At 42.4% G+C, this 22,192-nt stretch overlaps 1 protein-coding gene across 1 annotated transcript in view; it reads right to left on the bottom strand.

Moving 5' to 3' along the window:
• The window catches only part of CPNE4 (copine 4), a 498,848-nt gene that overhangs the window by 2,765 nt on the left and 473,891 nt on the right, over nt 1–22,192 (bottom strand). The window contains exons 11-14 of the mRNA XM_052637922.1: nt 15,201–15,255; nt 12,155–12,206; nt 9,650–9,783; nt 2,174–2,410 (exon numbers count right to left, since the gene is read on the bottom strand). Coding sequence (XP_052493882.1) covers nt 2,174–2,410; nt 9,650–9,783; nt 12,155–12,206; nt 15,201–15,255 — 478 coding nt within the window. The remainder of the gene's footprint in view (nt 1–2,173; nt 2,411–9,649; nt 9,784–12,154; nt 12,207–15,200; nt 15,256–22,192) is intronic.

The following is a 22,192-nucleotide window of genomic DNA, read 5'->3' as shown; positions in this document are numbered from 1 at the left end:
TGTCCAATGTGGTAGTCACCAGACACATGGTGTCTCTGAGCCCCTGTGATATGGCTAGTGTGACTAAAAAACCAACTTTTTAATTTTAATGAATTTAAATTTAAATAACCACATGTGGCCTGTTGCTACTGTGTTGGATGGCACAGCTCCCAATGATTCTCCTGCCCTTTGCACACCTGTACTGGTGGTTCTGGTGAGCAAAGACTGCTTGGAGGTCCTCAGGTTGGGAAAAGGAAAAAAATACGAAAGTAGCTGGCAACAACAGTAATAACAGCTGCATTTATTAACCACCTACATGCACCAGGCACTGGGCTGAGCTTTATATAGGCCCTTCTTCTAATCTTCCAAACTGTGTGTCTTTTACCCCATTTTACAAATGAAAGTCTGTGACACAGAGAGGTTAAGTAAATTGCCTTGAGTCACACAGCCCACAGCCTCTGCCTGTCTGAAGGTCTGGGTTACTTTGCAGAGCAGAAAACGAGAGGCAGTTCACAGGTTCCTGGCTGTATGAAATGATATCAGCACCTCATCTTGTGCTTTATTTATGGTTTATTGAATTCAGAGTAGATTAGTTTGGATAATGAAATGGTTCTCAGAATCTAACTTGAAATTCAGGAAGATGAGGTGGGTATTGAGCTCCTGTTGCTCTGCTCTGTGGTCCACAGGAAGTTAGAACCCTGGGGCAGAGGGACAGCCAGCCCACCCCCTTCCTGGCCCCATTAGGCACTTCATTATTGCAGGTGTCCCTCGTCCCCTCCCGCCACCCCACCAAGGTCTGCCTTCTTCATGTCGCAATTCTGGCCACGTCTCTAAAGTTTTGTAGTGATGGGGTAGCCCTCCTCAACCACCCACAGATCACTTAGGTGGACACCTGTGTTCCAACTGGGCAATTCTCCAGTAAATTCCCGGAGGAGGTTGGGCCCCTGGCTCCTCATCTCACTGTGGTACCAGTGTAAGCACGCAGCCAGCAGTCTGTAAGTGTGTGAGGCAGAGCAGGGGTTGGAGCGAAGGCTGCAGCCTTACATGGCAAAGAGGCATATGTGTGTATGTGTGTTTGCAGCGGGTAGGGAGAGGGTGGTTTGGGGAAACTCTTGAACCCCTCATCACTCAGGCAAAATTGTGGGTGGTGGTCACTCCTGTGGTAATTGTGTCAGCTGTCAAGATGGGGCAGGACATTACAGTCTGGAAGAACACCCTCTCCCACCTTGGGCATTACCCTAGCAACTAGCTTCATTGATGGACACAACCGTAGGGGCTTCAGCTCCAGCACACCCCGATTTGACAAAGATGCCCCTCCTTGCTGTCCTGGGCAGACACCTTGGGGGCTTGGAACCTCCCCTTGGGCAAGTTGAAGGTAGGCTACAGTAACAGAGGTACCTTCCCCCAGGCTTACTGCCCACACTTGTGGCAGCTTTCACAATGGGCGTGGAATGAAAGAACACAGGGGACTCTATAACACAACAGGGCTCTTTAGGGCCACCACCAACCCAGAGGGAAACTTCGTGTATGTCAGAGAAAAAAATTTCTTTTTTAACCCGTTGGTCATAAACCAGTTTTGAGTCTACCTTGCCAAACTGATTCCAGCATTTTCCCCTACTGATCACAATCAACTGTTTAATATTATCCTTTAAACTAACTTTATCATCCTGCTGGTTCTTTCATTACTGAACCAAATAAATCTTTGATGATGCTTACTATATATTTATAGAGGATTTAGGATTCTATCATTTTGTAAACATACTTTGCCGAGGCAAACACAGGCCTCTGCCAGGGCACGTGGCTTGACAAGGAGAACTGAGGCTGCATTTCAGCTCCACTTTCTACTTCAGCCATGCAGGAAACTATAGCTCCTCTTTCTACTTCTCTTGAGCAGGAAACAATCTGTCCAACTGTATATGCCAGCCTTGGGTACACTGAAGACCCTAAATTATGTAGATGAGGCCAAGTTCCAATGAAAGTTTGGCTACATAGTTAGCATGACTCCTCATCCATAACTCAGGGCATACTTCTTTCTCCAATGAGTCAAGCTTTCATGTCCTAACTGGGAGGTGGCCTGGCCCAGGCAGGTGTGGCCTGGCCCAGGCAGGTATGGCTGGCATTGCTTCACTACCAGCACTGGTGGAAAAATGGGGGGTTTCTGCTTTCCCAAGGTAAGCCCCCAAAATATGCATACGTGTTTGAAGTTCCTGAAGGGCACGAACTGGACGATGTCACGGAGGACAGGCTCTCCCTTGGGTGATCTCAGAATTCCATCATCACCATCCAGCATCTGCATGTCGCTGAAGTCTGCGTTGCCTACTCCCACGATGATGACTGACATGGGGAGGTGGGAGGCATGGACGATGGCCTCCCGCGTGTCGGCCATGTCTGTGATGACCCCGTCAGTCAGGATCAGCAGGATGAAGTATTGCTGCCAGAGGTCAGACATCAGGAGACAATGGGGACAGAGAGGTGGGGGAGACAAGGACAAAGCCAGTTACACACTCAGGTGGCTCCAGTGCACACTGACCACAGCAAAAGTGATGACAAACTTTTCCTGAATGCCTGAGTTTACAGCCCTAAACACCAAAGACTTAGGATGAATGGAACTTAAAGGCCGGCTCAGTAACTGCAAGTAATCCAAATAATCCAAATCCAAATAATCACCTTAGTGATGTTTATAAAGCACAGGGTATAGACAGAATAGTAGAGGAGTCAGGGGCTGGTTTCAAAGCCTCGTTCTCTGAAATGGTGGGAATTTCCCCCTGAATCCTCTGGGTCTCACCCTTTTCATCTCTCACGTGAGTGGTGGACCTGGATCATTCATAGCATCCTCTTCAGCTTGGAGATTTGCAAATCTAAAGTGGAGCTGCCTAATTTAGCCACCAGCTCCATGTGACTACTGAGGCCTTGAAATGCCGTGAAAGCAATGGAGAAACAGAATTTTACATTTTACCTCATTCAAATAAATTTAAATTTAACTTAAAAAATGGATACTTGATTGATTTACTGGAAATCTTTTAAGTATATTTGCACAACTATAAATATGTGAATCTAGGAGATATATGTATACCTGTGGCTGATTCTTGTTGATGTCTGACAGAAAACAACAAAATTCTGTAAAGCAATTATCCTTCAATTAAAAAATAAATTTAAAAATATGTGAATCTACTTTCTCAATTATCAATTTATTGAATCTATATAAGGATCAAGTATTTTTGATGATATTTAGCATCCAAATTGAGATGATATAAGGATAAAGTACACACTTACAGTACAAAAAATAACTTAAAATACTTTATTAATAATTTTTATATGGAGTAACTCTTAAGATGATGGTTTTAGTTATGCTGGGTTAAATAAAATGTTATTAAAATGAATTTTCCTGTTTCTCTGCAGCTTTAAACTGTGACTACTGGAGAATTAAAAATTTCTGCACACCTCCCACTCTATTTCTAGAGGATGAACATGAACATTAAGTCACTCAGTTGTGTCTGACTCTTTCTGACCCCATGGACTGTAGCCTACCTGGCTCCTCAGTCCATGGAATTTTCCAGGCAAGAATATTGGAGTGGGTTGCCATTTCATTCTCCCGGGGATCTTCCCAACCCAGGGATGGAACCCAGGTCTCCCACACTATAGGCAGACGCTTTACCATCTGAGCCACCAGGGAAGCCCCAAACAAGAATACTGAAGTGGGTTGCCATTCCCTTCTCCAGGGGACTTTCCCGACCCAGGGATTGAACTCGGATCTCCTGCACTGTAGGCAGACACTTTACCGTCTGAGCCACCAGGGAAGTCAGAGGATGGCACTGCACTAAAGCCCTAGGAGAAGTGAGGATTGTGGGCTCTCCTTCTTTAGATCGTGTGCCCTGGACTGGTGAGTGGCCTGCAGGTGGCTGCCCTTCTCCAAGGATGCAGAAGGCTCTTCCTACTCTAAATTATGGCTGAACAGGCTTGTAGGAGTCTCATCTGAGACGGAGACTGGACAGGAGGCTCCATACTCATCAGTACAGGGAGGGCTAGGGAAGGGCTATGGGGTCTGAAGAGGGAAAGTTCAGGGAGGACCTCACTGTCCTTAATTATTAGAGGCATCATGACAGCATCTTGGATGAGAAGGGATTCGGGAATGAGGTTACTGAGATGCTGCTCACACCAAACTCTAAAGAACTTTTAATGTAAACTTTGCAATATGCTCATCTACAGGGAATAAATGTGGGATGGTGAAACCACTCCAAGTTGCCACATTTCAAAGGAGAAAGGCTAGATAGAAAATCACATGTTGAACACATCTGTTTTTGAGAATCACACTTAAAAGTTTGCATATAGGGCTGGTAGTGCTAAAGAGTTCTCATTTTTCTCTGTGAGCCTGAAAAAAATATTTTAAACAAAACAACCCAGTCAAAATACAACTGGAGAGAAGAGAAATTCATACTATGATGAAGACAGACACATGTCCTTAAAGCTTTTCATACAGTTTAATATAGAGGCAAATTCTGTTCCATGTCTGCTAATTACCCACCCCTAGTTCTAACTGAACAATTTTTAAATTCATTTGAATTATCAATTTTCATCCATATCTATGCTTTTGGAGTCTTATACATTCACAGAGAAAGTGGCCTGGGAGTTTGGAGGAAGGTTTTAATCAGAGAAAGTGATGGAGGAGCTACGGAGGTGCAGGGAGAAGCCAAAGGAGGCAACTTGGTGGTTTAGGGACGGATGGATGTGATGCAGGAAATACCAGAGTCATAAATGACTCTTTGCAGGGTGTGCCTTGGAGGTTATAACAGGTACCAAATCTGGTTGGAGCCTCCTCCTGATTCCTGAGCAGGTGGCCTTGTGAGTGAATCACACTTCTGCACCCCCACCATTCACTCCTCGCCCTCCCCTAACTCCTGTCTGGTCTGATCTTCATGGTTCAGGGCATGGATCTCCCCTACCTGTCCCCTAAAACACCTCCAGGAGCAAACAGCCTGACAATCACACCACCATATCGAGGAATTTAGAGTTGTCATTGTCTAGATAGGGTGTTGGGAAAGTATTTTCTGTAAAGGGGCTATGATAAATACTTTAGGCTATGTGGGCCATAATGGTGTCTGTGGCAATGACCTAACTCTGCCTGTTAGAATGAAAATAGCCATAAATATTACTTAATAGGAATGTGCATGGCTGTGTTCCAATAAAACTTTATTGAGGGACACAAGTTTGAATGTCATATAACTTTTGTGTGCCATGAAATATGATTCTCCTTTTGATTTTTTTTCAACCATTTAAAACTGTAGAAGCCATTATTCACTAACTGAGAAACAGGTTGCAGAATGTTGCTGGCTTTTCATTTAGAGCAGGGATTCTTTTTTTCTTTCCAGTAATTTTTATTCATTCTTTTTTAAAATATAAATTTATTTATTTTAATTGGAGGTTAATTACTTTATAATATTGTATTGGTTTTGCCATACATCAACATGAATCCACCACAGGTATACATGTGTTCTCCATCCTGAACCCTCCTCCCTCCTCCCTCCCCGTACCATCCCTCTGGGTCGTCTCAGTGCACCAGCCCCAAGCATCCAGTATCATGCATCAAACCTGGACTGGCAATTCGTTTCATATATGATATTACGCATGTTTTAATGCCATTCTCCCAAATCATCCCACCCTCTCCCTCTCCCACAGAGTCCAAAAGACTGGAAACTGGAGCCTATTCATTCTTTACTTCTCTCTCATTTGCCTTGATTTCGTTTTTTTTAATTTATTTTTTTAATTGAAGGATAATTGCTTTACAGATTTGTTTGTTTGTTTGTTTCTGCCAAACATCAGGACGAAGCAGCCATAGGTATGCATATGTAACAACCTAGAGAGGTGGGATGGTGAGGGAGATGGGAGGGAGGTTCAAGAGGTAGAGCAGGGATTCTTACCCTGGGCTTGCAGACTGTTGAACTGAAATAATTTCAGGCCATCTGCACAGTTGGGGTAAATTAAAGTTGTGTTTTCACTTACCTTTAACTAAAAATGTATCATTTTTCAATTCTGAGTATAATCAACAAATAAAATTGGTTTTAACTGTACTTGTACTGAGTCACCAATAGAAATCACATAATATGTTCCTGTCGTAAAACTGTGTATCATTTACATTCAACATTACTTAGAAATAACAGAATTATTAGGCCAGGCACTAATTCTCACAATTTAAATTTATTGCTATATTTATGATGCTTCTATGTCACGTTTAAAAATATTTAGCTAAATGCTTTTCAACATAATTGGTTTACTTTATAACATTTGTTTTATTCTGTGCATTTAAAGGCCATTCTGAGGAGGGGGTCCATGGGCTTTACCAGCTGCTAATGGTGTCCATGGATCAAAAAGGGTTAAGAAGTTCTGGTCTGAAGAGACTGTCAAGATTCTAGACCTGATCCTTCCAGGTTTAATCTAGCTAAAGGTAATAGGCTGCAGACTGCTGGATCGAAACCCTGATGGAAATTTCCGATAAAGCTTGCAGTAACACTTGCTTCCAAAGTCAGGCTAGGAAAATGCTCATGGGTGAAACATTATAGTCTGAATGTACTTGAGGTCCTGTTTAAATAATGAGGGAATTTTTTCTTTCCAGAAGAGTTTCATAAAACTGGGGAAAAAATTCTATAGCCACAGACTTCCTGACACCACTTGCCTACAAGGTTCAAGGTTAGGACACTTAGCAATCAGTGCTAACAAAGGGGCCCTGGACCACACTCTGTTAATAAGATAACAGAAACTCTGGGGGAAAGCATCAGTGTTCCTGGCATATAAGAATGAGATATGGATTAGATCCTTTCAGTACTGTTTTCTGATCTGTCCTTTCAGAGCAGCCCCACCTGACCCTGGAGGAGTAAGTGATGCCCAAAACCTCATTCTGGTTTCTGTTAATCCAGAATGCACACCTATGTCAGATTCTCTTTACTCCTGTGAGTGTTGGTACCCTAGAGAGGCTGAGATAACTCAGTTCTCAAACTGGGCTCTATGGAGCCCTAGGGATGCCTTGGATCCTCTTAAGGATAAAGCCCCTTAAGTGTGGGCCCCACCCCTTAGCCCAGATTCAGTCAGAACAGTCTGTTTTCTTAAAATCTATATGTTTGGTTTCTAAGCAAGATATTATTTGAAGAACTTGAGGTTCTGGTAATTTAAAAGGGGTTAAAATAAATGAAATACTGATCTTGTCCAACCCTATCCCTAAACCTTGCATCTGTGAGGATTCAGAATTTCTCCAAGGCCTCTTGAGTTTGGTAAGATGGAGCTGCTATTGACTTTGACAAGTGTGGTCTTCAGAGTGGTGTCAGGAGCAAAGTTTGGATGATATGGGTAGAGGCACCAGTGGAAAGAGAGATAGAGATGGTGAGTATGGGCAGTTCTTTCAGTGAATTTTGCTCAAAAAGAGTAAAATAAGGGACAGTAGCTAAAGGGTAGAGTGGTGTCAAGGGAGAGCTTTGAACTTAAGCAAGAGAAATTACAACATGTTTTATTTGTTAATAGGAATGAGTCTTCAGTAGAAAGAGGAGTAGATGATAAGGAAAGAAAGGGAATGCAAGTATGAGGTCACTGTTCCTGGATAGTTGGGAGGTGTGTGCTGCAGTGCACAGAGCAGACACCACTGTGAGATGGGAATATGTCCAGCCCATCGTAACATGAGGGATGCTGAGAACACAGGCAGAGAGCATGGGGGAAAGATGGGCTCACATAAGAAGGTGAGACAGCAGTATATCATGTTCTTTATGCAAATCTAGTGTTGTGGAATCCAGGATAAAGTCTTAAAGAAAATTTCAGACATCATTAATATTCTGCTAAATCTGAAAAACATTTCAGTTCAGTTCAGTTCAGTTGCTCAGTTGTGTTCGACTCTTTGTGACCTCATGAACCACAGCACGCCAGGCCTCCCTGTCCATCACCAAATCCCGGGGTCCACCCAAACCAACGTCCATCGAGTCGGTGATGTTATCCCCTTCTCCTCCTGTCCTCAATCTTTCCCAGCATCAGGGTCTTTTCAAATGAGTCAGCTCTTCATATCAGGTGGCCAAAGTATTGGAGTTTCTGCTTCAACATCAGTCCCACCAATGAACACCCAGGACTGATCTCCTCTAGGATGGACTGGTTGGATCTCCTTGCAGTACAAGGGACTCTCAAGAGTCTTCTCCAACACCACAGTTCAAAAGCATCAATTCTTCAGTGCTCAGCTTTCTTTCTAGTCCAACTCTCACATCCATACATGACCACTGGAAAAACCATAGCCTTGACTAGACAGACCTTTGTTGGCAAAGTAATGTCTCTGCTTTTTAATATGCTGTCTAGGTTGGTCATAACTTTCCTTCCAATGAGTAAGCGTCTTTTAATTTCATGGCTTCAGTCACCATCTGCAGTGATTTTGGAGCTCAGAAAAATGAAGTCTGACACACTCTTTCCATTGTTTCCCCATCTATTTGTCATGAAGTGATGGGACCGGATGTCATGATCTTAGTTCTCTGAATGTTGAGCTTTAAGCCAACTTTTTCACTCTCCTCTTTCACTTTCATCAAGAAGCTCTTTAGTTCGTCTTTACTTTCTGCCATAAGGGTGGTGTCATCTGCGTATTTGAGGTTATTGATATTTCTCCCGGCAATCTTGATTCCAGCTTGTGCTTCTTCCAGCCCAGCGTTTCTCATGATATACTCTGCATATAAGTTAAATAAGCAGGGTGACAATATACAGCCTTAACGTACTCCTTTCCCTCTTTGGAACCAGTCTGTTGTTCCATGTCCAGTTCTAACTGTTGCTTCCTGACCTGCATACAGGTTTCTCAAGAGGCACATAATGATGGTATTGAAAAAAGATACATAGAAAAATTATTATATTATGGTAATATATGTAACTCTAATGTAATTGGGTGGTGCTTCCCAGGTAGTGCTAGTGTTAAAGAACCCGCCTGCTTGTGCAGGAGATGTAAGAGACACAAATTTGATCCCTGGGTCGGGAAGATCCCTTGGAGAAGGGCATGGCAACCCATTCCAATATTCTTGCCTGGAGAATCCCATGGACACACAGAGTCTGGCAGGGTACAGTTCATGAGGTCACAAAGAGTCAGACACAACTGAAGTGACTTAGCATGCACACCACATATTAGGGAAAAAACCAAACTCTGGCCTTTCAGCTTTGGTTTGCATTTTTCTTAAGAAAACCACCAACAGGACCTCAAACAAATCTTCCCCATGATGTTGTGTGTTACTTCACTTGATTACTAGGTAGAAGAATAACCCATCATTTTATTTCACTTCCATCTGTAGTCTGGATACCCTGGAAGTTAAGCTTAGTTTTTTCTTTTTTTTCCTTCCCAGGAACTGAAGGTAAGTTGAGCATTGTGACATGGACTTACACTCCAGAGACTATAGAGTCTTTCCTTGTTCAGTGCCTGCTGTGTTCAGGTAATGTTGAAGACATTGGAGTTGTGTCATCCCTAAACCTCATGTTAATCCAGCAGAGGCGGGCATGATTATCCCCATTTTTCAGATGAGGAGACTGAGGACTGGGGAGGGAAGGTTAAATCATTTATTCAAACTTATGCAGGTAAAAATGCAGATTCTTTGTCAGAGTGGGGCGGGTGCTATGGCCAGTATCCAGGGGAGGAAGGGTAGGTACGCACTAGCAGGCAGACCACCCCTCTCCTTACCGACGCCTCCTTGGTGTTGGTCTCCTCTGATGCTGACTTGGCCACCTTCTGGATGATGGGAGCGATGTTGGTAGGGCCGTAGAGCTGGAGTTTGGGAAGGCAGCTCTGATAGGCTTCCACAACTCCTTGAATCCCTGAGGTAAAATTGGCAAAGATCAATAACTAAATAGTCTTCTAAATATATTTAAGAATACACACATATACACACGAAGCATTAACTTCCCTCAAAGAGTCCTTATCAACAGCACATTTATGTTCTTAAGATAAAAAAGAAAACATCACATCTGGGCTGGTGTTTCTGCCTCCATTCCACTAAAATCATTCTCTTTATGCATTTTAGTTATTTTTTGAAATTGGCTTGGAAAGAATTTATTAATGAATGACTATGTTTCCTACAGAATACAAACAAGCCTTTTTATGGCAAAGAGAATACTCTAGACCCAGTTTTAAAAAATGGCAGTTACAAACCTATGTATTCCCAAAACTTTTGTATACTTTCAAATATAAGGGATTCATGCTGGGGATATTTTGCAACCCTACAGCTTAAAACTCAGAGAGAAATCTTTTAGTCAGAACTCATCCTCTTAAAAGGTTCACGTTAAAAGTGATCATTTTTACAGGTGAAGAAACTGAGGCTCAGAGAGGTTTGTTGCAGACTCAGGATTCACACAGGTGTGTCTTGCTCTAAGGGCCATGCTCAAGGCTTTAATGTTTCTATAGTTTTCGCACCACCCTGTTGACTCTAGTACACCCGTCCCAGGCCACCTATGTGAATAATGTGTACATACAGCCGTCTCTCCAGAGGCTAAAGTCTTTGTGGGCAGGAATTGTACCTTCCTCTCTCATAAGCTCAAGGCATGTCAGGCACATAGTAGCTGCTCCCCAAACGTGTGATGGATGAGGAAAATGACTGTTACTGTTATCTGTTGGGGACTATAATACAGACAAATGATGCTCATCACCATGGGCACCTCTCATTTAAGGGGGCTTCCATCCAAACATCGTGACAGGTGGGCTTTGCTTGTGGAGCTTCTCCCAGCCTGAGTCTTGACTGCACACTGAAGGTTCTAATCACGATCCTACAGTGACACAGTCCCATTACCAGTGATTTTTGTTTAAAGGGTCCTCTCCATGCCTGTGCTTGTGTTCCTGCTCTCGTCCCTGTTTCATTTCATCCTCCTAAAGCCCTCTCTACCCTAAAACAGCACACTGGTCCTTCAGGCCAGAGAGACTCACACAGTCCCTCCTGTGATTGTTTTCTGTCCATATCTTTCTAACCAGCTTTCGGGCCTCTTGGATGTAGCTGTATTCTGTTTTACCTTCATACACATGCATGTAACAAAATGTGTATGAAAATGACTGAAAGTGTTCCATTCTCTTTAGTCTGCCATTCTAAAGACAGATACCAAATCAATATACATAGCCTGGTTTTGAAGTTAAGTGATACTGAATAGAAGTTCTTTATCTTTTTTGGCCCTTGAGTTTTTGCTTATGATAAGCAAGTTTGAATTCTCTTTCAAAGGTACCAGGCAGATACATTCTAAGATGTGAAACAGGTTAACATGGGATATGTCCTTCACTCTGCTTTGATGAAAAATCACTCTTACAGTTGAAGAGCAGGGATGGTTCCAGATGAGGGAAGCCTAAATTGTAATAAACTTGGCATGAAGGATGGTGAAAGGGAATAAGAGCTGAGTGGAGATCTGGTCTTAGAGGTTGTTCTGTGCAGACCTGGGGATACTGATGTCATGTTCTTGGACAGTTAGTGCCAGATTTGTGACAGAAACTGCAGAAAGCTCAACATCCCCCACAGGATCTGAATTAACTCTGTTCTGGGTTCCTCCTTGACAGGAAGGAGGAGAGACACGAACATTTCCACCAGCCCACTGTAAAAATGTCTTACCATTTTCATAGCAACAGATGTGCTTGGCTCTATTTATCATTTAGAAACTCGGAAAAATGATTCTAGGATACAAGTTATCATCATAGTCATCATCATTATTTTGTGGAATGTGTTGGAGAATCTCCAGTTGGAAATAACAGAATAGGGATCAAAGTCTTTGAGGAGCTCTTTCTGGCACAAAACCATGGAAACGACTCCATTACCAATATGGTAAGATTGTCATATGACGTCCATACTTCCCCCCTCTTCTTATTGCTCCACAGGAAGTTGTGAAAAATAAATATTTGATGACAACTTGGAAAGCAGAAAGGGGGTTACCTCATCACTGCCCATCAGGTGACCCTTCCCTCAAGTTTTTTTTTTTTTTTTGGCCAGAGGAATCCAGAATTGGGATTGATATTCTTGCTCTAAGCTCAAGACCTCTTCTGCATTCTGTCTTTTCCAGCTCTTATGCCTCTGCTCTCTTGTTATTTGGGTCCACGGAGCCTAATTCTCTGCTGTGGACAATCACTGACACACTGCATCAGGAGAGAGACACTAAGATGGGAAAAGGAGAAGGGAAGGGCTGTGGGACCCTGGCTCCCTTTCACATCGTGATTTACCTGCACATTCCGGGTTGTCTTCATTAAAGTTGATGGCGAAGTCATGAGAGACCTAGACACCAATTAAATTTTACAAAAGGAAGACAGGAGAATGACAACATTAATCCAGTCAGGGGGCACTGGGGTTAGAGTCTGCAAACAGAAGCTCATTACATTCATTTTGTGTCAAGCAGCAGGAACCATTTTAAGCCTTTACAGAATCTCTCTGAGATGGGGGGTGGATTCTAAGCTCCCTGTGGAGTTGAGGTGACAGGGAGATTTTCTAGAATCAGATAAATGCTGGCAGGGGAGGGAGAATAACGTATATGAAAAAAAATGCAAGGAAAGATTTCAGAAAAATGTTAACTCCAAATAGCTTCAAGAGAGAAGTGGCCTCAGAACAGAGGCTAGATTTGGCTGAGTTCTATTTGGACCAAATGATTAGAAAATGATAACTCAATAACCCAAGCTGTCTGCTCGAGATGGCTATGCTTACAAAGGCTCCAGCTAAGCTGCTGACATTTACAACTCATTCTAACATAATATGTAGAACTGCTGGGAAGGAGGGTTTTCACATACATACAGGTAAAAATAGACTCTAGCTTTTGGAAAAGTAATAAAGTAACATAATTTGGAAACTTCCAATACAGATTCCTCTACCTGGTGGGACCTATGTACAATACAAGGTTAAATAATATGTGGCTTATTTTTTTGTTTCTAAAACTTGATAAAATAAGAGGTGTGTCCTAGCATCTAGATATTTTTATTGGGTCACATGGAATTTTACTGAGGTTTCCATTTCAAAGGCTATTTCCCAAAGCACTGACTCTCTGGGGCCTAGAAAATAAGTCATTGTGGTAAAAAATCCCTGTTTTCCCAGTGGGGGTCAGAGCTGATGCTGTTGGTGCCTTACTCACATTTCCTTGCCCTTGGCTCTTCCAGGCAACTCAATCAACTGTCAGTTATCTTACCTGGTTTATTTACCTTAAATTTTCCTTGGGCTTCCAGAGCTGGCGTGGCTTACCCAAGTGACAGGCAAAAAGTGTTGGGGAATGAATGTCCCCTGAGAGTAATGTCCCTGGAGAATAGCTCTTCATCATGGGCTAACAGGAGGCTGTGAATCAGTATCCCAGCCCTCTAATCCCTTGGGGTCTGTGTGTACTCTGCACTGTCTTCCAGGATCTGGCTTTGGCTGTCCCTGCTGGTAATGACTTGTTAGAAAACCCTATGTTGACTTCTTCCCATTTCCCCTCTCTGTACTGAGGCTTTCTCTACTTCTCAAATAAACTGCTTGGTTGCTAATCCTTGCTGCAAGGTCCCTGGAGAGTGCAAACGAAGACAGAGGTGATTGTGACTCAGTTTCAATGCAAACTGAGATTTTATCCCAAAGAGATAAGTCATGGTAACCTTATAAATTCTCTGGGGGCACCTGAGTTGCTGAGACCATCAGGGCCTGTCGGAGCAGAGGGGAGATGAGGCATGGAGATGAGGCATGGAGATGAGGCATGGAAAAGGGGTATCTGAATGGCTTTGTGGGAATAGAGTGAGGATGCATAAGGGATGCCTGGTAGGGTAGCAGGAAGAAGTTAGCTGTCAGGCAGAATGGATCAGGAGGGGGATAAGAACTTTAGCTAACAGCTAGAAGAAGTTGCTTTAGGAGGGGGACCAGGCACATGTCAGGGATGAGGACAGGAAGCCCTGGAGCCAGGTAAGCCTCACACCTCTATCCTCAGCCCCACTGGGCCAAGGCTACCTAGGGAGATTGGGGAGTATGCTTATACATCTCAGGGCAGCTGGACTGGTGGTTGTCCAGGTTCAATTCCAGGCTAGAGGCTTAGCAGTTCTGTGAGGAAGGTGGGCACCCACCTGCCCACATCCTGGAACTGATACCCCATCTGAAGGGGACTGCATCTCCTGAGCTCTGGTTAATTCTTTTATGTATGATCTTTTAATTTTAGTATTGCCAGGTCTTTCAGTTTTTCTAGAGAAGCCAGAAATCTGACATTTTCACGAAATTGTCTAATTCTTAAAAAAAAAAGTCTCAGAATATATTTGTGGACTGATTAACACCTATAAGCCAACAGTTGACAACACTTGATCTATATTCTTCCCCCACCATGTGCTCCGTTTCCAACAAATGCTTCCAGAATTCTATAGCATGGCCAGCAGGGAGAACAGTGTGGGGCATAGGCAAACAAGAAGGAGGACAGGTCATGGAGACAGGCTACTCCATCACTGCTCACTCCAGCAGGAAAAAGAAGGTGGACTCCTTTTTTCATGAAAGGCCTTCAGTCTGACTGCTGTGGGGTGGGAGCAAAAGTTGGCATCTGCTTCCTGATGTGCAGCTCAGATTAGGTCAGTAAAAGAGAAATTGATGACTGGGCAGTATTGCTTGCATTTATTTGGGACTGCAGAGGCCTCCTGAGGGACAGGGGTCCCTGCTCCTCCCCAAGATTTTCCCACCCAGACCATCTGGTATACCATGGGAGAGTGCCTCAGCCCCACTGCAGCACAAATCTCTCCATATACAGTCTTGGCCTTCTTTGTGTCATGAGAAATCGGCATCAAGGTCAAATAGGATTCCAGTGTTTTTACAGTAGCCTTTCAGCTCCAAATTCTCTGAACCCAAGTAGCTCTTTCCTCAGGATTTCTCTGTATCTCCCACACAAGACTGGCACTTAGGAACTTGGGATGAGGGAGTCTGTAGACTTCACTGTCATGGATTTTCACTGTCAGAATGGTCAATAGGGTCTTTCTCCAGGAGAGATCTGAATAGATGGGCTCTGAGCCATTGAAGATCAATTTCCAAGTGTTTCCACAGTTTCTGACTTGTCTATATGAAGCTAAACAATGGAAGTTTTCATTTGGAATTAACTCTGAGACAGCCCATCGAGAATCCCAGGAGAATGGGTGACATCTATACACCAGCTGGAGGAGCTAACCTCACTGGTTGTGAAGATCACTTCTGACTATGGGCCTTTACATGCTTATATTAAAGGTTGAAAGTGTGGGACTTCTGTGAGGGAAACCTACGCCATCGTTTGTTTATATTAAAACACCCACTCACCGTGTACTCTGGGGGTATCCTGGCACCGAACCCAAAGGCTGGGAACATTTTGTCACTGAAATTAAAAAAGAAGTTGCTGTATTTTTTCATCTAATGAAAAAGAAAAACCTAAACCTGCATTGCCTCGCTAGAACAGGTCATTATGCCAAATGCTAACTCATGCTTTTTGATTACTTGTGGTAACAGGGGACAGCAATAGAGTGGAAAACTGAAATAAAGAAATAATCCCCAAAGCTCATCACTTTACTGCTTTCCTATACTATAGGTGAGAAGTGAGTGGGAGAAGAATGAACGTTGATTGGCACTACAACACCAGATATGATGCTAGGCCATGTCTATACTTAGTTAATTTTCATACAACATTTGAATATTTTTATTCAACATTTGAATAAAAACACCTACTTTTTATTCCTGTTTTACTGATGAATAAACTGAGCCTCAAAAAGTCTAAGAAAGTGAACTAAGGTGTTTACCAGCAAGCACTGTTTAATTCCAAAGCCTATGAATTTTCTATGATACCATCAAAACTTAATGATTACGTAGAGTATTAAATGTGGTTTCCTCTTGTGCTTTCTGTAACTGGGCCCCTGATCAGACCACAGACAAGACACTTATTAAGTGAATTTTGTGCTGTCAGGGGATTGTTACAGTGGAACTCAGGAATATTGCTCTTTGAAGAGGGCACGTCCTTCTCAGGACACCTACTTTTTATTTGCTCTCCCATTAAAGACTCAATTGAGATTTGTTCTTGGAACAATTCCTCCATTTCTCAATTCTTACAGAGTCAGTCAAGGAGAAGAGGAAACTCAGATAAGGGCTCACTGTCCCTGGAATGTCTCTGGAAGCGAAAGGGGAGCCCCAGGCTGAGAAGTCAAAGGATCAAAGCCAGACTGTCACCCATCACCATCTACTGATTTAGATAGAGGTCACTGGTAGCCAAAGACGGCTTTGATAGACCCTCACCAAAATACATGCAATTTGACCAAATTTGGGGCAGGGGTTGGGAGATTCAAGGAAATCAGGATTCTTTGAAATCAGAGGCTAAATTTGTCAGAAAAATGACTTGTTCCCCCTTTCCCTCTCTGTTATGTAGGTATGGACTTTGCATATATCTAGCATGTATTAGGGTATTAATGATGATAAACAGAAAATCATAAAAGCTGATAAAAGATTAGACACAGGTCTGAAATACTTCTGGGCCTTGGAAATATTGAAATGCTTTGTCTCAGAGATTCCTTCTTAGCTAGGATAAGGGTGAGGAATGTGAGAGAGTTTTTAGAGGTGCTTTCTAGTTAAATCTGGAAGAAAGCTGTTCTGGGTGGAGGATGGGTCCAGCTTCTTCCAACTCAGATGGCTCAGAAGTCAAAGCAGAGAAAATTAGGAAGCTCCACACCTTTTATTTTCTTTGATGAGTTTAAGAGAGGTGAGATCTAGTATTCTGTTTCTAATCAGCAAACCAGTGTTTCAGATTTTATACCTTCAAGCCACCCTTGGGGATTTGAAGTTTACTGACCATGAGGCACTGTTACACAATTGAGTTTCAACAGCAGGAAGGTAGGGAAAATGTCTCACCTACAGGGGGAATAATTAATGAGTCATGAGGGTGTCAGTTCTCTGAAGTTAACCACCACACAGGCTCTAATAAGCATACTAAAGAAAAAAAAAAATCAAGCCTAAGAACAATAGATTTAAGTATTCACTTTCCTCGATTAAAAATAAAACTAGACAGAGAAAGGGAAGGCAAGTTGAGCACACAAGCAAGTGAAGGCTTGCCAACACATCAGAGAACTTAAAATGAGACCTACCAGCACTTATAAAGGGGCCATCTAGAAACTACTGAGATGACTGAAGGAACCTCCCAACTTGGAAAATTCAAGGCAGATTGAATTTCCTGAAGGCAGTATTTCCTACTATTGGGATAAAATAGGATAAAATAGGATCAAAGAGCCCAGGGTTTTCAGTGGCAATGAGCTTGCTGCCTTGAACTTAGGGAAAGACCTTGGTCAGATGATCTTCCAATGGGAGAGGCATTTTTGTCTTCCCAGGTAAGGAAGAAGGGGCTACAGCAAGAGAACAATTAAGGAAAGACTGTGTCCATAAGGAAATGGAGATGAACTCAGTAAAATCGCATTTTAGAACAGCTGCACATTAAATAAAGGCTGTTCTCTAAAGCAGTGGTCTTAAAGTTGGAGTATGTGGAGGTACAAAGCCCTTCTATAGATACAAGAGCATGGCTTCTTTGCTTTTAAAGGAAATCAGTATTCAGCTCCTTTACCTCCCCATGTATTCTTTGCTGAAACTGATTTGGGAACGTCTGTGATTGAAGTACCTGCTTCTCATTCACACCTCCCGTCTCCCAGTTACCCTCTGCTCACCCAGGCAGAATCTCAGCCACCGTGTGCACTGCTCCCCTTTGTAGAAGCTCCAAGCAGAATACAAAGGGACATATCCTGATGAGAATGACTGCTAGCAAACAAATCCTTTCATGAGTCAGGTAGTTGCCAGTTTTTGCTTAAAAGAACTGTTGAAAGTGCTAATGTCAGATGGTAGACCATTAAAAAATATATTTTGATGATAGATATGTAATTTTTTATATAAAACTTTGAATTAAAAAAACTACATAACACTGCTAAGCGAACTCTTTCCATTACCATGGACTTATAAAAACAAGCTTTCTTAGTATTTACATTGATAAAACAAAAAATTAAATTAGAACTGATGCTGGACTTTTCCATTCTGGTCAGAGGGGGCAGTTACCCACAGATATGTAAACTAACTGGGGAATATCTGTTTCATTAAGATTAAAAAAAATTTTATAGGCAATAATCAGTTATCGAAATTTCCCAAATATTTATGATCAATTAGGCAACAATAATGATTATAATAAAAACTAAACCAGAAGATATTTTAAATGCTTCAAATCTTTTCATTATAGTAAATTTTAGAAATTGGAAATTTAAAAATTTATATTCATATTTTAATTAAAGACATAATATAGTGATCAATTAAGGAATTTCAAAGCAAATTTTAAAGATACATTGGGATGAAATTCTATGGGAGAAGGGAATGAAAATATGACTTCATGAAAAACAAGAAACAGAATTCTCAGCTCAAACTGATGAACTTGTTCACGCAGTTTTTAAATGGATGATGGTGGGTATCAAGTGGCGTTTAGTTCTGCTGGATGCACTCAGTAGATTTATGTAAGAGTTTTATTTTTAAATGTCCATATTTACATGGCATTAGAATTATCATTCTTTGTCACTATTTAAATTTATGATGGAAAATGTTAGATTTCAATATAATAGGGTGTGAAGGTTATATGTTTAAACATTCTTTTTAGGGGTACGTGAGCCAAAAATTTTACAGGTCATTGGTCCAAAATGACTTTTAGGTCTGACACTATAGTTCTTTTCCCTTTTGTGTCAGTTGATGTTTTAAATATAAGTAAAGAGTATAAGCCTCTATCACTTCAGTTCAGTTCAGTCACTCAGTCGTGTCCAATTCTTTGCGACCCCATGAATCGCAGTATGCCAGGCCTCCCTGTCCATCACCATCTCCCAGAGTTCACTCAGACTCACGTCCATTGAGTCAGTGATGTCATCCAGCCATCTCATCCTCTGTTGTCCCCTTCTCCTCCTGCCCCTAATGCCTCCCAGCATCAGGGTCTTTTCCAATGAGTCAACTCTTCCTACGAGGTAGCCAAAGTACTGGAGTTTCAGCTTTAGCATCATTCCCTCTGAAGAAATCCCAGGGCTGATCTCCTTCAGAAAGCCTCTATTATTTATTAAGAATGTACAAAAGGCAGAACTTCTGTATCTAATTCTTACAACTACTCTGCAGGGGAAGTTAGCTGAATCTTTCATTTGCTGTCAAGGAAACAAGGCCCAAGGAGTTTAACCTCAGGATGTGCACCAGACTAATTAAATCTGGGGATCGGGCCCAGGCACCAGCCTGTTTTTAAGGCTTCCCTAGTGGTTCCAAAGTGGAGCCGAGAGAACAATGGATTGGTGTCTGTAGAGTGAAAAGACAGCACTCTAATATGACTCCTGACTGCTAACCCAATCCTCTGCATTCCAGCCTGTTTCAGGTCTAACTGTACCCCGCAGCACCCTACCCAGCACTCTTTGAAAGAGACGCTTGTCAGGGACTCACATCTCTGCCGAGCCCTAGGAATGGATGCCACCCTGGCCTTGAGCAGCCTAAAGAGGCCAGGTTGTTTGTAGGAGCTGGGGGAGGGCTACAACCGACTGGGAGCAGATGAGCTCGTTTGGGAGGCACACACTTGGGGAGCTGGAGGAGACAGAAGGCAGGGGTCTCTCTCTCAGAAACACAGAGAAAACGGGCTAGCAGAGCTGCCTGCCAGGCTTAGGACCTGAGCCTCCCCTCAAGGCCGCCCTGAGAACTCTGAGCTTCACGCGTCTCTCAAGCTGTTCAGCTTCATGGATCAGCTCGTCATGATCCGCGAGCAGTGAATGTACAAGGCAGGAAGAAAACTCTTGGCCGTCAGAAGCTGAGAGGAATTTCAAGGTTCCTGGGGATTAAATGCCTCTGCGTCGCTGCAGGTGGGCAAACGGAGCCCTCTGTCAGTATTTACTCAACTGTTTCTTTTTGAGCAGCAACTTCACTGACTTTGATGCAGAATAAATTAGTTCCAAAGCCCCTACTTGCAATGTCCTGACTGTCTGTCTATTGTCTTTCCACCCACATAGAGAAGTGAGGGAAACTTGTCAGTTTTTACGAAGTGATTAGTGTGCCGATTTCAATGCTGAGGTGCTTTCTTCACATGAAAAATAAAAATGCTCCACTGAGTTGAAGAAATCTGATTTTCTTGGCCAGTTGGGACCAACAACTTTGGTATTTTCCTTTAAAAATTAAACAAAATAATTTATTTGAATTGGAGGATAATTACAATATTTTGATGGTTTTTGCCACATATAACAGTAATCAGTTTTTTAAAAGAATCATCTGAGATGATTTTTTATGTAAGCTGAAGGTGATCTCTCTTACTTTTATCTGTACTTTTGAGGAAATATAAAAATCCTCCCTAGGCTTTGTCTGGTTCATATTATAAAGGGATAATAGCTCCAAAAGATGTGTGGGTCCCTCTGACTGTCTTATCTGCATTTTGAGTTTGAGGTAATCAGGAAACAGAAGTTCTGTAGCCTGTCCAATAAATCTGCTGCAGAAACACAGCAAGGGCTCTGGGTGTTGGCATCTTAATTTCTGGCCACGCCATCAATTTGCTCTTTGGAATTCATCACTAGGCTGCCTTGTGCCTGCAGAGTCAGTCAAGGCCAACTTTACTGACTCAACTATGTGTCTATTGTGTTGTATTACGTGCTTTTACCTACTTTATTTTATGAGCATTTCAATATTTAAAAGTTGTTAAGAATCCTGAAGAAGTTCTCACTCTTCTTCTCTTAAATGGACACATTTAAGGTAACACTGTGTGTGTGTTGGTGGGGAGCAGAGAGAGAGAAAGAAAGGAGGGAATTACTGTGGTGGTATCTTGGGGGATATTTGGAGGAGTTTCTAACAGTGGGAACTGCAATCTGTCTGTTTTTTTCCTCTTGGTAGAAATCTCCATTATGACTTGAGCTTCTCTAAGAATCCTTCCTGAATTGGGGCCTGAAGAAATCAAGAGCTGAGATTAAAGTTGCCTTCACAGACAATATTTCAAGGGTAGGTACAAGTATCAGTTCAACAAGGTAATTTAAAATGCTATTACTGCTCTCTGTTCCAAACATGGAGGGGAAGTGTTGGCAAGGGCAAGGGGAAGTGTTTAGCACTATCTGATTTGACTGCATCCGTTCGTTCATCCCCAGCTAGCATCACACACATCTGAGTTATTGGTGATGACCATCCGAATCCAGGGACTCGCCAGTGGGAAGGACACTCATGCACCTTCTGGTCACTAGGTTGTGTCACTCCCTAAGTGCCTGGGTATCAGGTTTTTAATATGGTTATCACCAATTATGAGACTAGAAAGAACAGAAATCAGGCTATTTCATGAAATCTCTCTGAAATTGGAGGACAGTCACTTTATTTTCCTGGACAATTAGTTACTGCTTGGGCTTCCCTGGTGGCTCAGCTGGTAAAGAATCTGCCTGCAATGTGGGAGACCTGGGTTCAATTCCTGTGTTGGGAAGATCCCCTGGAAAAGGGAAAGGCTACCCACTCCAGTATTCTGGCCTGGAGAATTCCATGGACTGTATAGTCCATAGGGTCGCAAATAGTCAGACATGACTGAGCAACTTTCACATCACTTAGTTACTGCTTATTACTAACTAGGCCTGTTTTACAATCACATCAGGCTGTCAACTGAGATTTACCCACAATATATTTACACTGGTTCTATTTCAAAGAACCTTCTTAATCAAACATGTGAACAACTTCACCTCAATCTAGAAATACTGGAAAGGCAAAATAAATTCAGTTCAATGTAGTTTATGTAAATCACTTCTTACAAGGAATTCTCTTGGTGGGCAAGGTCAATGTTTGCCGAGAAGTAAAAATAAATATAATACTGATCTGATCTCAAAATTGTGTTTTCTATACAGACTTACAAACACATGTAAACACTGTCGGGGACACACACACACCCTCTGCTGAAGTTACCAATAGCTCTTGAGATCAGTGAAATCCCATGATTACGAGCTTATGCTGTGGAAGGAGCTGGCTCTGGGTTTAAATTCTGCCCTTGTCTTAGGTCAGGGCACACACCACTTCACCTCCCTGCACAGTTTTCCTCTTCTGTTAAACAACACCCATGACAGAAGGGTTAGTATGAGGATCAGAAAGAATAGCACCCAATAAACGGGTGCCTCTCAAATCTCAACTTGCATACAAATCATCTGGGAATCATGTTACAGTGCAGATGCTGATTTAGATGTTTGAGTGGAGCTTGATGTTCTGCGACATTATGCTGCTAGTCAATGCACCCAACTTTGCAACTTTCTGTATGTAGTAAGGCACATAATGAAGTTTCA

This window comes from Budorcas taxicolor, chromosome 1, assembly GCF_023091745.1.
Source record: "Budorcas taxicolor isolate Tak-1 chromosome 1, Takin1.1, whole genome shotgun sequence".
In the NCBI taxonomy this organism is placed as follows: Eukaryota; Metazoa; Chordata; class Mammalia; order Artiodactyla; family Bovidae; genus Budorcas; species Budorcas taxicolor.
Note: the sequence above shows the minus strand (reverse complement) of the source record. Positions and strands in the feature narration are given on the sequence as shown.